General features: G+C 52.0%; 1 protein-coding gene across 1 annotated transcript in view; it reads right to left on the reverse strand.

Annotated features, from left to right (window-relative positions):
* Positions 1 to 7,390: 7,390 nt before the first annotated feature.
* The window catches only part of stip1 (stress-induced phosphoprotein 1), a 35,588-nt gene continuing 24,895 nt past the window's right edge, over positions 7,391 to 18,083 (reverse strand). The window contains 5 exon segments of the mRNA XM_038787317.1: positions 7,391 to 7,853; positions 8,403 to 8,575; positions 11,462 to 11,565; positions 12,254 to 12,290; positions 16,752 to 16,876. Of these exon segments, the coding sequence (XP_038643245.1) occupies positions 7,781 to 7,853; positions 8,403 to 8,575; positions 11,462 to 11,565; positions 12,254 to 12,290; positions 16,752 to 16,876 (512 nt within the window). The 3' untranslated portion in view covers positions 7,391 to 7,780.

The following is an 18,083-nucleotide window of genomic DNA, read 5'->3' on the forward strand; positions in this document are numbered from 1 at the left end:
ACAATTCTTCGCCTACCTGAGCGCCGTTCAGCACTCCCCGCTCCGACCACAGCAGTGTGCAACCTGGACTGACTGGCAATGCACTGTCTTCTTGCAGATGTCAAAGCTGGGGTTTATTATTATTCTTTGTTTAAAATTCTGAAGCACATTTTTGAGCCGCTTTTGTGCAACACGCCTTGTCGTCTGACTCATTCAGCGCTCGCCAGAGTGTGGAAGAATGAGGGGGGGGGGGGGTTGATCTATGGCTGGAAGTGTACAAGATCCTGAATGGACTTGGCAAGGTGGACCTGTACACCTTTTTCATAGATTCCCTAGCAGTGCAGGAGGAGTCTGTTCGGCCCATCAAGTCTGCGCCGGCCCTCGGAAAGACACACTCTGCCTCGGCCGCCCACACCCCGTCACCCCCAAGCGTTGCTAATAATAATAATCTTCATCATTGTCACGAGTAGGCCTACATTAACACTGCGAGGAAGTTACTGTGGAAATCCCCTCGTCGCCACATTCCGGCGCCTGTTCGGGGAATTCAGAATGTCCGATTCAGCCGACAAGCACGTCTTTCGGGGACTTGTGGGAGGAAACCGGAGGGCCCGGAGGAAACCCAACGCAGACACGGGGGAGAAGGCGCAGACCCCCGCACAGTCTTGGCCAATCCACCCTAACCTGCACATCTTTGGACTGTGGGAGGAAACCGGAGCACCCGGAGGAAACCCACGCAGACACGGGGGGAGAACGTGCAGACTCGGCACAGACAGTGACCCAAGCCGGGAATCGAACCTGGGACCCAGGCGCTTTGAGGCAGCGGTGCTAACCCGCCGTGCCGTCCGCTGACTCGTTCACCCCTGAGGCTCTTTCAACTCGAGTTCAGAAGAATGAGGGGTGTTTTTTTTTTTAAATTTAGAGCACCCAATTATTTGTTTCCCAATTAAGGGGCAATTTAGCGTGGCCAATCCTCCTACCCAGCATATCGTTTTGGGGTTGTGGGGGGGTGAGACCCACGCAGACACGGGGTGAATGTGCAAACTCCACACGGACATTGACCCGGGGCCGGGATCGAACCTGGGACCTCGGCGCCGTGAGGCAGCAGCGCTAACCCACTGTGCCACCCTGCCGCGCCCTAGGGGTGATTTTCTATTTAACATACGAACGGAATGAAGTAAGATTCGGAATGGCCTCGATAAGGCGGACGTGATAATAATAATAATCTTTATTGGTGTCACAAGTAGGCTCACATTAACACCGCAGTGAAGTTACTGTGAAAATCTCCTCGTCGCCACATTCCGGCGCCTGTTCGGGTACACGGAGGGGGTGAGTCCAACGGCGGGAGGTGGGGGCGGGGGACTATTTTAAAAGTAGGGGTGGCCCTTTTAACACAGATGTGGAGTTTGTTTTGTCCCCCTCATTGGCGGGGTCACTGAATATCTTTAAGGTAGGGGGGGGAGATAGATTCTTGATGACATCAGTGGGCAGCAGGGTAGCACAAGTGGCTAGCATTGTGGCTTCACAGCGCCAGGGTCCCGGGTTCGATTCCCCGCTGGGTCTGTGCGGAGTCTGCACGTCCTCCCCCCCGTGTCTGCGCGGGTTTCCTCCGGGTGCTCCGGCTTCCTCCCGCAGTCCAAAGAACGTGCGGGTTAGGGAGGATTGGCCGTGATAAATTGCCCCCTCAGTGTCCAAAAAGGTTCGGAGGGGTTATTGGGTTAGGGTGGGAGTGAGGGCTTAAGGGGCTCGGTGCAGACTCGATGGGCCGAATGGCCTCCTTCTGCACTCTATGGGGAGGGAGGGGGTGTCGGGGCAGATGGGAATGTAGAACTCCAAGACTCGCAGTGCTTAGCACTGCTGCCTCACGGCGCCGAGGACCCGGGTTCGATCCAGGCTCCCGCCTGGAGTTTGCACTTCCTCCCCGTGTTTGCGTGGGTTTCGCTCCCCGCAGATGAAAGATGTGCCGGGTAGGTGGATTGGCCACGCTAAACCGCCCCTTAATTGAAAAAACAAACAAGAATTTTTTTGTAGTCTAAAATTAAAAAGAAAAAACTCCCAGACCCAACAAGCAAACAGATCAGCATTGACTGGCAGGACAGTCTCGAGGGGCTGAATGGCCCCAACCTGCCTGTTTGTACGACAGTCGCACGGGGGGGGGGGGGGAGCCTATTGGATGACTATCAGCTAGAGTCACCCACATTCCTCAGACATTGGATCTCCTGCAATGCAAACATCTGGTCACTGGGACTGTTAATTGCACAACATACCTGGGAGGTGATCACAGCTCAGTGGCATTTCCTGCTCCGGCGATCGAGCGCGCCCATCGGAGCCGGCCGCGGTCATAGAATTTACAGTGCCTTCGGCCCATCGAGTCTGCACCGGCCCTTGGAAAGAGCACCCCAACCAAGCCCACACACCCCCACCCTATCCCCGTAACCCAATGGACACTTAAGGGGCCATTTAGCACGGCCAATCCACCCTAACCGGCACATCTTTGGGCTACAGGTGGAAACCGGAGCACCCGGAGGAAACCCGCGCAGACACGGGGTGAGAACGTGCAGACTCCGCACAGACAGTGACCCAAGGTCGGAATTGAGCCCAGTTGCCTGACACTGTGAGACAGCAGTGTTAACCCGTGTCCCTGGCACTGTGAGACAGCAGTGTTAACCCGTGTCCCTGGCACTGTGAGACAGCAGTGTTAACCCGGGTCCCTGGCACTGTGAGGCAGCAGTGTTAACCCGGGTCCCTGGCACTGTGAGACAGCAGTGTTAACCAGGTTCCCTGGCACTGTGAGACAGCAGTGTTAACCCGGAACCCTGGCACTGTGAGACAACAGTGTTAACCCGGGTCCCTGGCACTGTGAGACAGCAGTGTTAACCCGGATCCCTGGCACTGTGAGACAGCAATGTTAACCAGGGTCCCTGGCACTGTGAGACAGCAGTGTTAACCCGGAACCCTGGCACTGTGAGACAGCAGTGTTAACCCGGGTCCCTGGCACTGTGAGACAGCAGTGTTAACCCGGGTCCCTGACACTGTGAGACAGCAGTGTTAACCCGGGACCCTGGCACTGTGAGACAGCAGTGTTAACCCGGGTCCCTGGCACTGTGAGACAGCAGTGTTAACCCGGGTCCCTGGCACTGTGAGACAGCAGTGTTAACCCGGGTCCCTGGCACTGTGAGACAGCAGGGTTAACCCAGGTCCCTGGCACAGTGAGACAGCAGTGTTTACGCGGGTCCCTGGCACTGTGAGACAGCAGTGTTAACCCGGGTCCCTGGCACTGTGAGGCAGCAGTGTTAACCCGGGTCCCTGGCACTGTGAGGCAGCAGTGTTAACCCGGGTCCCTGGCACTGTGAGGCAGCAGTGTTAACCCGGGTCCCTGGCACTGTGAGACAGCAGTGTTAACCCGGGACCCTGGCACTGTGAGACAGCAGTGTTAACCCGGGTCCCTGGCACTGTGAGACAGCAGTGTTAACCCGGGTCCCTGACACTGTGAGACAGCAGTGTTAACCCGGGTCCCTGGCTCTGTGAGACAGCAGTGTTAACCCGGGTCCCTGGCACTGTGAGACAGCAGTGTTAACCCAGGTCTCTGTCACTCTGAGACAGCAGTGTTAACCCGGGTCCCTGGCACTGTGAGACAGCAGTGTTAACCCGGGTCCCTGGCACTGTGAGACAGCAGTGTTAACCCAGGTCCCTGGCACTGTGAGGCAGCAGTGTTAACCCAGGTCCCTGGCACTGTGAGACAGCAGGGTTAACCCGGGTCCCTGGCACTGTGAGACAGCAGGGTTAACCCAGGTCCCGGGCACTGTGAGACAGCAGCATTAACCCGGGTCCCTGGCACTGTGAGACAGCAGCGTTAACCCGGGTCTCTGGCGCTGTGAGACAGCAGTGTTAACCCGGGTCCCTGGCACTGTGAGACAGCAGCATTAACCCGGGTCCCTGGCACTGTGAGGCAGCAGTGTTAACCCGGGTCCCTGACACTGTGAGACAGCAGTGTTAACCCAAACGGGAATTGAATCTGGGACTGTGAAGCAACAGGGCTAACCACTATTGTGCAGGTTAGGTGGTTTGGCTACGCTAAGTTGCCCTTTAGTGCCCTGGGATGTACAGGTTGGGTGACGGGACTAGGGAGGTAGGCATGGGCGTGAGCCTAGATAGAGTGTTTTTTCGGTGGGTCGGTGCAGATACGATGGGCCAAACGTCCTCCTTCTGCACCGTAGAAATCCTGTAGACACTGTCGTGTTGGCTGACTCATGTTTCAGCACTCATATCTCCAAAATTAGTCGAGGGTTTAACTTGATATCAGGAACAGTAAAGTTCTGCGAACTCAAGTTAGAGTTGAATGAAGCGAAAATGCATCTTCCCCTTTTTGCCTCCCTACCACTCTTCCCTATAGCCTTGACAGAAACCAAACCCGGGTATTTCACAGGCCTAACAGGTTTGCTCACAGCTCCAGGTTCGATTCCCGGCTTGGGTCACTGTCTGTGCGGAGCCTGCAAGTTCTCCCCGTGTCTGCGTGGGTTTCCTCCGGGTGCTCCGGTTTCCTCCCACAAGCCCCGAAAGACGTGCTTCATATGTCATGTCACGCAGTTTATAGTGCAGGAGGAGGCCATTCGGCCCCTCAAGTCTGCACCGGCCCTCGGAAAGAGCACCCCCCTCAAGCACACACCTCCTCCATCCCATTCCCCCCTTAACCCACTAACCCCAATTGACCTTTTTGGACACTAAGGGGGCAATTTAGCACGGCCAATCCACCTAACCCGCACGTCTTTGGACTGTGGGAGGAAACCGGAGCACCCGGAGGAAACCTGGGGAGAGAACGTGCAGACTCCGCACAGACAGTGACCCAAGCCGGGAATCAGACCCGGGATCCTGGAGCTGCGAAGCAACAATGCTAACCACTGTGCTACTGCGCTTGTTAGGCGAATTGGACATTCTGAATTCTCCCTCCGTGTACCCAAACAGACGCCGGAATGTGGGGACGAGGGGATTTTCACAGTAACATCATTGCAGCGCTAATGCGAGCCTGCTTGTGTGACAATAATAAAGATTATTTTTTAAAAAGCGCTCCCGCTGTTGGGAGGGGCTGTCTTTTGGGCAAGGCACAGAAAGATCCCATAACATAATTCGAAAGAAGCGCAGCCGATTCAAATCCCGCAATCAAGGCCACCAGAACAGATTATCCTGTGATGTGTGGGTCAGGACGCTGGGGGAATCTAATTGTTGCTGTTGGCCGTGCAGGTTTCAGCATCGCCAGTCAAGACTTTCCGCGTCACGTCAGTACATCGAGTGGACCCCACACAGTTAAATTCCTGGTCAAGGGTGACCCCTTGTGGAGGTTGGTGTGTGTTGCAACAAAGCCTCAAAAAGTTTTGCAGAACGCACTTAATAAACACTGGAATTGGTTCTGGAAGGACGTTACAGCAGGCGGAATCCAGAATTTGCTTCAAACATGGCATCGCCCGCCCAATAGACAGGCAGCGACTCCAATCGCGCCCGTGACGGGCGCAGGGTTTTCGAGATCTAAAAATTTCTGATAAAACGAAATTTCGTTTGTAGGGCGGCACGGTAGCACAGTGGTTAGCACTGTCGCTTCACAGCGCCGGGGTCCCGGGTTCGAATCCCGGCTCGGGTCGCCGTCAGTGCGGAGTCTGCACGTTCTCTCTCCCCCCCCCCCCCCCCCCCCCCCGTGTCTGCGTGGGTTTCCTCCGGGTGCTCCGGTTTCCTCCCACAGTCCAAAGACGTGGATTGGCCGTGATAAATTGTCCCCTCAGTGCCCAAGGGGTAGGGTTGCTGGGTTACAGGTGTGGGCTTGGGTAGGGTGCTCTTTCCAAGGGCCGGTGCAGACTCGATGGGCCGAATGGCCTCCTTCTGCACTGTAAATTCCGAGAGATCTCGCCGCCGCTTGTGTGGATTCAGCTTCCGAGCTCAGAGTTTCGATCCAAAAACAGGAACAAGACAAACCACGAAGCCAGCTGCCACACGAATGCCCTCGATTTGGATACAAAAACGTTGTCACAAATTCAGGCCGGATTCCCCTCACACTGGCGGGGAAGTATTTTTTAATTTTTTTTATAACGTATTTCTATTAGTTTCGCATCTGGAGAGCAACATCACAAGGAACATCGCGCGCGAATGGCGAGATAGGGATTGTTTCCACGTGTGGCGAAATCCTTCCTCCGATCCCCGAATGGGGGATTTTATCCTTTCCAATTTGAGGAACTCCGCTACGTTGGACACAGCCAAGTCCTCGCAGATTTGGGGGCTGGGGTGGGTGCTGCTGATCTCAGGTCGAGCAGGAGTCTACAGCGGGCGATCGGGGAGGAGGCCCCTGTCCTCGCATAGAGATCTGGCTGTTCCGCCACCCCGGATTGCGCCACTAGTGGGCGCTGCTGCTCTCTTCCCCCCCTCCCAACCCCTGGACACGGCCTCAAAAAAGGCTGTACCCGATAAGTCTGGGATAGGACCAGAACCCCGAGCACCGCTCGCATTTGCCCCCCGCCCCCGGGGAAAAACCCGCTACGTGCGTGTTCTGGTCCAGTGCGCCCTGCGCACCACCTTCAGCTGCGTTAGGTTCAGCCCTGTGCACGTGGAGGCGCTGCCTGTCTATTGGGTGGGAGATGCCATGTTTGAAGCAAATTCTGGATTCCGCCTTCTGTAACGTCCTTCCAGAACCAAATTCCAGTGCAGGAAACCAGTGTTTATTAAGTGCGTTCTGCAATTTAGCCTTGCCAATCCGCCTAACCCTGCACATCTTTGGATTGTGGGGGCGAGACCCACATGCAGACACGGGGAGAACGTGCGAACGCCACACGGACCGAACGCGGGTCCTCGCCGCCGTGAGGCAGCAATGCTAACCACTGCGCCGCCGTGCTGCCCAAAGACGCATTGTTCATGGTCCGGATATGTCCACTATTGCGGTCTTCCCAGCCCCTTTTTCTGGATGAAGCCGTCTGTGTTCCACAGCAGGGTAAAATAATGCTCCGTGCAGCCGGACGTTACCCAGAGTGTTTGCGGGTACAGCATTCCGAACTGCACTTGGTTCTTGAATAAAGCCGCCCTGTCCCCTGCTGAACTCAACCTGGCCAGGTAGGTCGGCCCCGATGATCTGTCCATCCCATCTACAGGAACACGTGCTTCTTGACCAGCTGAGAATCTGCTTCATGTCCTGATATTTGCAGAGCTTGGCAACGATCGCCCGTGGAGGTTCTCCAGCTTTGGCACTTTGCCAGAGCGACCCAGTGAGAAACGTACCTCGTGTCCGGGCCCCGTGTTGACAGAGGAGGGTGAAAGTAGACCAAAAAGAAAAAGAACCCACCAGGGAATTTGCACAATCCAGCATGCGCAAGTACGCCTTACACCGTGTAAACGTTACCTTTAAAGCGGCGGCAAAACAGATGTGGACTAGAAACGTACAGGTGGTTGGATACAACACTTTAATGCAACTCTTTGTACGCGATAAACGTCAAAACCTCTGAAAATCCCAATGTTTCTACAGCGACTGCAACAGCAGAGATGTACATTTCACATTTTTTCATCTTAAAAATTAAAATTACAGAAAGTGCACAGGCTATATAGGATTGTGCCGTATGTCAACAGATCAAGAAACAAATCAGATGTTACAAATAAAAACTAAGATGAGATGCTGTACACGGTGTTGGTTTTGGCTGTTGTAAATTTTTTTTCTCTCTCTCTCTCTTCTGTTTTCCCTCCCTCCCACCCCACCCCACCCCAAACTCTCCCCCTCGAGGGCAAGGTCCAGAAGGACAGTCCGAGCTTCATCTCTGCTGAACTCTTGCGATGGTCATCACCGGATGGCTATGAGGCCGACATCGATGAGCTTCTGAATCTTCTGGGCTATGACAGGATTCTTCAAGTGGCTGGGGAGAAATAATCAACAAGAATCTTTATCCGTGTCGCAAATCGGCTTACGTTAACACTGCAATGGAGGTGACAGTGTGAAAATCCCCTCGTCGCCACACTCGTGTACACGGAGGGAGAATTCAGAATGTCCGATTCGCCCAACGAGCACGTCTTTCAGGACTTGCGAGAGGAAACCGGAGGAAACCCACAAAGACACGGGGGAGAACGTGCAGACTCCACACCGACAGTGACCCGAGCCGGAACTCGAACCCGGGTCCCTGGCGCTGTGAAGCAACAGTGCTAAGCACTGTGCTACCGTGCGTTAAGGAGAGACAGCATTAGTAGATTAGTACGCTGGGTCAGCAACGAAGCACGGTGAAATGTGTCTCTCCCCCCCCCGCCCCTTACAAATCCGCAAGAGGTAGCACAATGCAGGTCGAAACAAATTATTACTGAGTTTTAATGATAACGTTAAGAGTCCATGTGCTTTGGTAGAGAACTCGCCCAAGAGTTACAAAGACAATATACCCACAATTTCCGATGGGCTATTTATTGCGTGTACTCACTCGCTGAGGGCCTGTGGATCTTTCTGCATCTGCTCCAAGATCAGCCTCATGGCTGGGTCGCTCATGATCTGCTGCACCTCCGGATCGCCCATGGCGCGCCGCTTGACTTCCTCCGGCGTGTCGTTCCGGTTATACTGCAGCATGAGGCAGCGCTGGTAACCTTCGGAAGCTTCCTGAGGAATTGGGGAGAAAGGAAGGGTCACGCGTGAGGTTGTTTGATCCAGGCCACCGAACGAGTTGCTGGCGTGCCCATACACCCCAGGCCCCGCCAACATCAGCGTCTCACTTAAACCAATCCACTAGCTTGGTGCTGATGAGCGCTAATGGCTAGTTTGGGAGGGGAGGGCGATCAAATATATTTCCCCACTTGTACTTTTGTCAGAGGGGGTGGGCGGGGTTTATAAGGACAGGGGTCTGGAATCAGCTCTCAACCTGTCAATCTAACAGTCGTCTATTCAGCAGATCCACGCCAAACTCCCACGAGCTGCTCACTCTAGCCTCTGATATTACGAGAGACAAGAGACCTGGATTGCCCCAAGAGATTGAGGCAACCCCCCCCCCCCCCCCCCCCCCCACTTTCTCCTCACTGGCGCCAACCTCCCTACACCGTCAGCAGGCAATCCGAGATAACCTTGCCACCAAGACAAGGAGAAAAACGAGTAGGGAGGAGAGTCTTCCGCTCCCCTCCCTGGTGTTGGATCGACATCTACTGCAGATTTTCATTAGGGTTTCTTTCATGGACAGATACGCGAAAAAAAATTGAGGGGTCAAAGAAAATAACTCCCTCTGGTCAAGCCATAACCATCCATGAACAGATCTGTCTGCCGTATTTATCCAAATTAGCGTATTGGCCATTAATGTCTGCCTGGTTTGCCCTCTTGTTTATTCATTGCAAAAGGAGCGATTGCACTGGTGTTGCAACAGGAGAGTTCCAACATCCAAGAAGCCCCCTTTACCTTCTGCACTTTTATTTTATCAGTCTATACGGCACGGTGGTTAGCACTGTTGCCTCACCGCGCCAGGGTTCAATTCCAACCTTGGGTCACCTTCAGAGTGGAGTTTGCACGGTCTCCCCGTGCCGTAGTGCTAACCACTATGCTACCGTGCTGCCGCCCCTTCCATTCCATGCGCTATGACATTGCTCGCGTGGCACTGCATCAAATGTCTTCTGAAGCTCCGTGTACGTCGCATCAACAGCGTCACCCTCATCAACCCTCTCTGTCAAGTTAGTTCAACCCAACTTTCCTTTTTTTTCCAAAAACAAATCCGTGCTGGCTTCCCTCAACCCTTATTTGTCCGCGTGACTATCAACGTCGTCCCGAATTACTGTTTCTGCGAGACTGACTACTGAACAAATCACTAAACTGACGGGTCTGTAAGTTGCTGGGCTCGTCTCTGAACAAGGGTGAAACATTGCCAATTCTCCAGCACCACCCCACAGCCTCTGCAGTTTCCACACACGCTGCCTCTCCGTATCCTTGGATGCATCTCACCCAGTCCTAGCCCTTTTTTATGAGAGCATATTGAATACCTACCGAGCCTATCAGTTTAAAATCCTTTAGTATATTCATGACCTCCTCTGTCACTGGGGCCGGGGGCAGCATCTTCCTCTTTGGTAAAGGCAGATGTAAAGTATTAATTTAATACCTCAGCTACTCCCCATGTCGCCATGCATTACCCCCTTTTCTGGGAGACCCCAAACCTGCTTTTACCACACTTTTACTATTAATACGCCTCACAGAAAACTTTGGGATTCCCCTCCGTTATGTTAGCTGCCAGTCTTTTTACATACTCGATCTTTGCTTCTCTTATTTGCTGTTCCACTTCCCCTCGGAGCCTTGTATATTCAGCCTGGTTCTCCATTGTGTTAGCCGCCTGATTGCTGCCGTTAGCATACTTCTTCCTTCGTCTCAATCTCAGCTGCTTCCTGTCATCCAGGGACCTCTGGATTTGTTTGTCCCACCCATTACCTTCAAGGGAATATCTGATATCAAACAGGTTGATGACCTCGGCAGTTATATTTTTATCCCTTTCTAAATTCTGGTACTTTTTAAAGGCTCCCTTCAGTTCATAGGACGGTGGAATTCTGACAGTGCAGTAGGAGGCTATTCGGCCCATCAGAATTGCACCGACCTTCCGAGAGAGCACCCTCCCTCAGCCCACTCCCCCGCCCCGTTACCCTACCTAACCTGCACATCTTTGGGCACTAATAATAATAATGATCTTTATTGTCACAAGCAGGCTTACATTAACACTGCAATGAAGTTGCTGTGAAAAGCCCCTCGTCGCCACATTCCGGCGCCTGTTCGGGTACACGGAGGGAGAATTATCCAATTCACCCAACGTCTTTCGGGACTTGTGGGAGGAAACCCACGCAGACACGGGGAGGACGTGCAGACTCCACACAGACAGTGACCCAGCCGGGAATCGAACCTGGGACCCTGGAGCTGTGAAGCAATTGTGCTATCCATTGTGCTGCCTGCTAATGGGCCAATTTAGCGTGGCCAATCCATCTAATCTGCACATCTTTAGACTGTGGGAGGAAACCCACACAGACACGGAGGGAAACATGTAAACTCCAGTCACCAGAGGCCGGAATCGGACACGGGTCCCCGGCGCTGTGAGGCAGCAGTGCTGACCGTTGTGCCGACCAAGCCATCAGCTCACGCAACGCATCTTTCCACGGAGAGAAAGCCAGCCTATGCCACGTCCTGGCTCCAACGCACTGCGGAACACCGAACGCACTGTGCTGACTAAAACTGCACGACCAGGGACTGCAGGGTACAACGCTCTCTCTCCTCGGGTTCACAGCCTAGCCGACATGAAGAGAAGGGGCTGGTTTAGCACACTGGGCTAAATCGCTGGCTTTGAAAGCAGACCAGGGCAGGCCAGCAGCGCCGGTTCGATTCCCGTACCAGCCTCCCCGAACAGGTGCCGGAATGTGGCGACTAGGGGGCTTCTCACGGTAACTTCATTTGAAGCCTACCCGTGACAACAACCGATTTTCATTTTAATTTCAAGAGAACAAGAGCTGGAAATGAGAAAGGAGACACCCGTACCTTGGAGTTAGAGTCCAGCTCAAGCGCTTTCTGATACACATCCATGGCTTTGGAGAAATCCTTCAAGGCTTCGAGGGCTGCTCCTTTTCTTGTGTAACCCTTAACTAATCAAAATCAAATTAACAGTTATAAATCAGGCGGTGCACTGAATTAAGATTAATTTGCAACTCTGATGTCTATTGACAGCAGAATGCCCCATGTCGGATATATTTAAAACAACTGGAGTTCCTCAAAAGGAATTGAAGAGCCATATTTCCAATCACTGACTGCCAGGCTAACTCTTTCCGCTGTGCTCTACCCATCTTGTACCCAGGGCGAACCAGTCATTCACTAGATTTCTTTGCCCACCCTGCAATACTGACCTCAAGTGTGCAGAATATTCAGCAGCTCCCTACCCCGAGTGACCCCAGGATAACCCTCAGCAGGATGGGTCTGATCCAGAATCGTGGCTGCAATACCTTCAACCCTGGATGAATCACTTAATTGTTTTACAAGTTGGAAGGAAGCTCTGCTGACGCATGCTTTAGGGAGGCACCGAATGCCAAGGATACCATATTCCACTGGGAAGCAGGAATTTCCCGCCGAGACAACGCTCTGAACGAGGGTTTTAAAAGAGGCGTGTCTTCTGATGGCCGTACCGTTGCTGACAAAGCAAATTAGGCGGGCATGCCTGAAATAGATGCCGTCACACACTAATACAACCGCTGCCCATTCCTCACTGACGAAGGTGACGTTTAAGCAGAGCTTCGAAATCAGCACAACACGGACCGACCACCCCCCCCATCAACTTACGGAATGTGTGATCAATGTGGATACACTCCTCGCAGTCCTGTCAAGAGAAAAGGCGTCGAAAAGTTATTGCCTGTTACAACTGAAATTCGGGTACGATTCACAAATCGGGGCTGGTTTGGCACACTGGGCTAAATCGCTGGCTTTTAAAGCAGACCAAGGCAGGCCAGCAGCACGGTTCAATTCCCGTACCAGCCTCCCCGAACAGGCGCCGGAATGTGGCGACTAGGGGCTTTTCACAGTAACTTCATCGAAGCCTACGTGTGACAATAAGCGATTTTCATTTTCAAATCACGACTCACGGGGGATTGAAGTGTGATTAAAAATGGGGGAGCGGGAATGGAAAGAGAATAAAATTCTGCAAATTTAAACTGATAACACAAACAAACGATAAATCGGATTTATTACATGACTGGCGTCTGGTTAAAAATCAGACAGTAAGGGCAGCACGGTGGCCTAGTGGTTAGCACAACCGCCTCACGGCGCTGAGGTCCCAGGTTCGATCCCGGCTCTGGGTCACTGTCCGTGTGGAGTTTGCACATTCTCCCCGTGTCTGCGTGGGTTTCGCCCCCACAACCCAAAAATGTGCAGAGTAGGTGGATTGGACACGCTAAATTGCCCCTTAATTGGAAAAAATAATTGGGTAATCTAAATTTATAAAAAAAAAATCAGACGGTGAATGTGCTACACTTTCATACGAGGACTGGTATCCTATAGACCGATAAATACTTTACAACCAGGACAGTCAAGGACGCAGGTATTATGATGGCACCTGGAAATTATCCCCACAACTGAGTCACACTTCAAAGCAAATAGAAAACAGCATCAGAAAGCAGAAATGCTGACAATTCAGATCCAAGTTTGGAATCCACCTGAATAATAATTTCAAAACCAGTCCTCTGCCCGCCCGCCCCCATTATTGTGTGTTGAACAGCGGCAAACCCAACAGCCTCTATTCAACATTCCTCCTCAGTGCAGTGGGGACGTGGTGGAGGCTGGTTTCTCTCCGTGGAATGGTGCGTTTTGCGAGCGGATGGCTGGGATGGCAGTGGTCAGCACTGCGGCCTCACGGCGCCAGGGACCTGGATTCGATTCCGGCTTCGGGTGATCGTGCAGACTCCACACGCTCTCCCCCGTGTCTGCGCAGGTTTCCTCCGGGTGCTCCGGTTTCCTCCCACGGTCCAAAGATGTGCAGGTTAGGTGGGGTTACGGGGTGGGCGCAGACGAATACTAATCAACTTCTCGAAACAAAAAGCTGTCTTTTCTCCCTCTATTTTACGCGAGCTCATTTAAAAAATAAATTTAAAGTACTCAATTCATTTTATCCAATTAAGGGACAATTTAGCGTGGCCAATCCACCTACCTTGCACATCTTTGGGTTGTGGGGGTGAAACCCACGCAAACACAGGGAGAATGTGCAAACGCCACACGGACAGTGACCCAGAGCCGGGATCGAACCCGGGACCTCGGCGCCGTGAGGCAGCAGGGATAACCACTGCACCACTGTGCTGCCCCCTTCTGGATATGATGTGGAGATGCCAGCGTTGGACTGGGGTGAGCACAGTAAGAAGTCTTACAACACCAGATTAAAGTCCAACAGGTTTGTTTCAAACACTAGCTTTCGGAGCACTGCTCCTTCCTCAGGTGAATGAAGAGGTAGGGTCCAGAAACATATATATAGACAAAGTCAAAGATGCCAGACAATGCTTGGAATGCGAGCAATTGCAGGTAATTACGTCTACAGGTCCAGAGATAGGGGTAACCCTATCTTTAACCCCAAGTTAAAGAGGTGTGAATTGTCTCAAGCCAGGACAGTTGGTAGGATTTCGCAAACCCAGGCAAGATGGTGAATGTAATGCGACATGAATCCCAGGTCCCGGTTGAGGCCGCACTCATGCGTGCTGAACTTGGCTATCAGTTTCTGCTCGGCGATTCTGCGTTGTCGCACGTCCTGAAGGCTGCCTTGGAGAACGCTTACCCGGAGATCAGAGGCTGAATGCCCTTGACTGCTGAAGTGTTCCCCGACTGGAAGGGAACATTCCTGCCTGGCGATTGTCGCGCGATGTCCGTTTATCCGTTGTCTATATATATATATATGTTTCTGGAACATACCTCTGCATTCACCTAAGGAGCAGCGTTCCGAAAGCTAGTGTTTGAAACAAACCTGTTGGACTTTAACCTGGTGTTGTCAGACTTCTTACCCTTCTGGACAGTTATCTCATGGGCACCCACTGACTTTGCCAAACTGCTGCTTGCATTCTGCCTTCTAAAGCAAGCACATTTCAGATGGCAAGTTGGGGCCAGCGGTGACGTGACAGTGTGGCTATCCAGAGGGTGCTTCCCCCTTGTGGGAGAGACAAGAACTAGGGGGGGGGGGTTTAAAATCAGCCATTGTCAAATAGCCTACTTCAAATGCATGGGTTAGTATGAATATCTGGATACGCGAGCGTAACTCTGTTGACAAGGTGGATTGTGGGGATTGTGGAGACCATACCTGGTCAAGAGATTAAAACCTCTGCCCTGTCCAAAGTTTTTGTCTCGCCGTACCCAAACATATATATTGCTATTCATTCACTAGGTCAGCATTCACTATCCATCCCCAGCTGCCCTGGAGAAGGAGGTGTTGAACTGCCATCTTGAAACGCCGCAGTCCGTGTGGTGTAGGTATACCCACTGTGCTGTTAGGGAGGGAGTTCCAGGATTTTGACCCAGCGACAGTGAAGGAACGGCCGATATATTTCCCAGTCAGGGTGGTGTGCGGTACGATGAATGTAGGCATTTCAGGTATATTGCATTACATGTATTGCAGCACGGCAGCGCAGTGGGCTAGCACTGTTGCTTCACAGCACCAGGGACCCGGGTTCGATTCCCGACTTGGGTCGCCGTCTGCACGTTCTCCCCGTGCCTGCGTGGGTGCCCTCCAGGTGCTCCGGTTTCCTACCGCAAGCCCCGAAAGACGCGCTTGTTGGGTGAAATGGACATTCTGAATGTACCCGAACAGGCTCCGGTGTGGCAACTAAGGGCTTTTCCCAGCAACTGCATTGCAGTGTTAATGTAAGCTTACTTGTGACGCCTGGGTTGGTGTGTGTGCGCATCTGCTGCAGTAATCTTTTTTAAAGTCCTGGTTTAAAAGATAGACACTTTGGCGACAAGGGTAATTAAAGCATCGTAAAAGCTTGGTGAATGGAATTTTGTTTATATGAAGTAGGTTCCCCGGGGAGTAGATAAAGGTGATGCAGTTAATGGGAGGAGCCAAAGGCTGAACAGTCAGGTGTTGAATTTTGATCTGTCTGGGAACAGAATAGTCGTTTCCCTCAGTTTAGCTTTTGCCTGTGAACAGAACAGCAGTTTCCGAAAAGGCCGGCAGGTTAAACAGTAGTTTGACGCAGGCAAGAATCTGCAAGCTGGTTTCCTGGAGGATCGCTCTCAAAAGTAGTTGACCCAAGACTTTGCTTTACAGCAAGTATTCCTGGGTTGGCTAACTGTATTTGAAAGTGGGGGCGGCACGGTGGCACAGTGGTTAGCATTGTTGCCTGCGGCGCCGAGGACCCGGGTTCGAATCCCGGCCCTGGGTCACTGTCTGTGAGGAGTTTGCACATTCTCCCCGTGTCTGCGTGGGTTGCACCTCCACAACCCAAAGAGGTGCAGGTTAGGTGGATTGGCCACGTTAAATTGCCCCTTAATTGGAAAAAATGAATTGGATATTCTAAATTTATAAAAAAAAACTGTATTTGAAAGTGGATTTTGACCAGAAATTGGGTTTTGCTCGAGTGGAGATAAAAGATAGCAGTCGGGATCGAGTGCCTCATTGTCATTATTGAGCATTGTTGAGCTGGAAATTGTAAGCTATTTTCTTTGTGATGTTAAAGTTTGTTACATTGTGTTAGTGATAAAGTTTGTTTAATGTAACATAGCCCTATCTGTGCGTAGGATCACTCCAGGAGCAAAGTTTTCTCACAATTGGCGTTTTGTCCGGTATCCTAGCAACCATTGGGGTCTGGTCCGGGATTGTAATAGTGGCTCCGAAGGGAACCAAAAGATATCTACTGATTGACTGCTTCCCCCACTCTCCACCTAACATTGGTCAATCGCGCACATTACATAGAATCTGCAACGTAAGAAATACGGTTGTTGGTTCAACCAACAGAAATCTATCCCGCACGAGTTTTTCTGTGCCAGTTAATTCTCGAGCAGCCACACTTGTTTTTTCTTCATGAATATTAAATGTATCGGTATCTATCACGATCACTCCATGTGATTAATAGAGTCGACATTTGCATCGCCGTGTGAAGAAAATCTTCCTAAATTGCGAATTATTGGCCAACGTACCAATTCTGCCCCCTCGATCTGGACTCATTCACAAGGGAGCACTGTTCCTCCACGCCAACCCCATCGCGCCCCTTTGCAACTAACGTCAGAACGCAAAGAGGTCGCCCTCCTGTTTCTGCGTTACCCCCTCTGCTGTCTTACCAACAGGAGCAGCGGTTGTGAAAACATTTACCTTCAAAGCCAGCTGGAATTCTAAGAGCTTGGTATAGCAGGCTGCTCGGTTACTGTAGAGTTTCGCATCAGTCGGGTTGCGTCGAATAGCTTCGCTGTAATGTTTCATAGCCTGCGGGTAATCACCTGCGATTAAAACAAGACCGTCACCTCCACATCACATACCATAATCATTCATACAGAAGCAAGTGCGCATTATGCAGACATGCTACAACATGCAGTCTTCAAATTAAAAGGCGTGGATGGTGCTTCACGGGATTCTGTTGATTATGAGTGTGGTCGAATGACTTGAAGAAACAAGCTCCTGTTTCGAACATGCCCATCATTCTTGGCATACACAACATCCAGTCTACATGTAAAGAAAAGTAAAACTAATAATTTCCCAGTGCTCCATTAAAAAGACAAAGACAGCAAGTGACTCGAGACGGAGGGGAGGTCGTTTGCCCCACTACAGGGACATCCACTTTCCAACCCCCCCCCCCATCCAAAAGAAGTCGAGCAACACGGCGGGTAGGGCTTGGGTCACTGTCTGTGCGGGGTCTGCACGTTCTCCCCGTGTCTGCGTGGGTTTCCTCCGGGTGCTCCGGTTTCCTCCCAGAGTACAAAGATGTGCAGGTTAGCTGGATTGGCCGTGCTAAATTGCCCTTCAGTGTCCAAAAAGGTTAGGTGGGAACGGGTGAAGGTGTGGGTTTAAGCCGGGCGCTCTTTCCAAGGGCCGGTGCAGACTCGATGGGCCGAATGGCCCCCTTCTGCACCGTAAATTCTGTGATTCGATGGACAGTGAAATCAAACAGTTTCCTCAAAACTTCAAGAACATAAATTCCACGCTTTCCCATTGTGTCACAGCTCTCAAAGTACCCAACTCCAATAACTGAAAGAACGTGAGCTGCTGGAGTAAAGGCAAGTTTCTATTCTGGGCCGTGGCTGCTCATTTTGTGCTGCTCTGAATTCTTGCTTCCAGGGGCTGGGAAGTGTAGCCATCTGGGACGGCCACTTCCAACTAGGTACAGAGCAACTTGCAAAGGCTGGTGGGTAAAATGGACAAGCCAAGACTCAGAGCCTGAAATGTATATTTGTCAGCAAGAAGTCCAGACGGTATCGAAACTCCGTCCCATTAGCATGTTAATCAGGCCGGTTAGCATTTGATGGCCCAAACCGGAGGACCGCCCAAAGGAGTGCGAAAACCCCCTGAGTGTAAGAAGAAGAGCTCGCCACATGTTCGTCCTCTCTTGGCCTTGGTACCCCGGTCATGGCCATCGCCAAGTGTAGCAACACCAGAAGCGAGTCAAAGTTCAATGCCCCGACCAGACGGATGAGCCCAGCTGAGCAGCAG

Source organism: Scyliorhinus canicula, chromosome 31, assembly GCF_902713615.1.
Source record: "Scyliorhinus canicula chromosome 31, sScyCan1.1, whole genome shotgun sequence".
Lineage (NCBI taxonomy): Eukaryota > Metazoa > Chordata > Chondrichthyes > Carcharhiniformes > Scyliorhinidae > Scyliorhinus > Scyliorhinus canicula.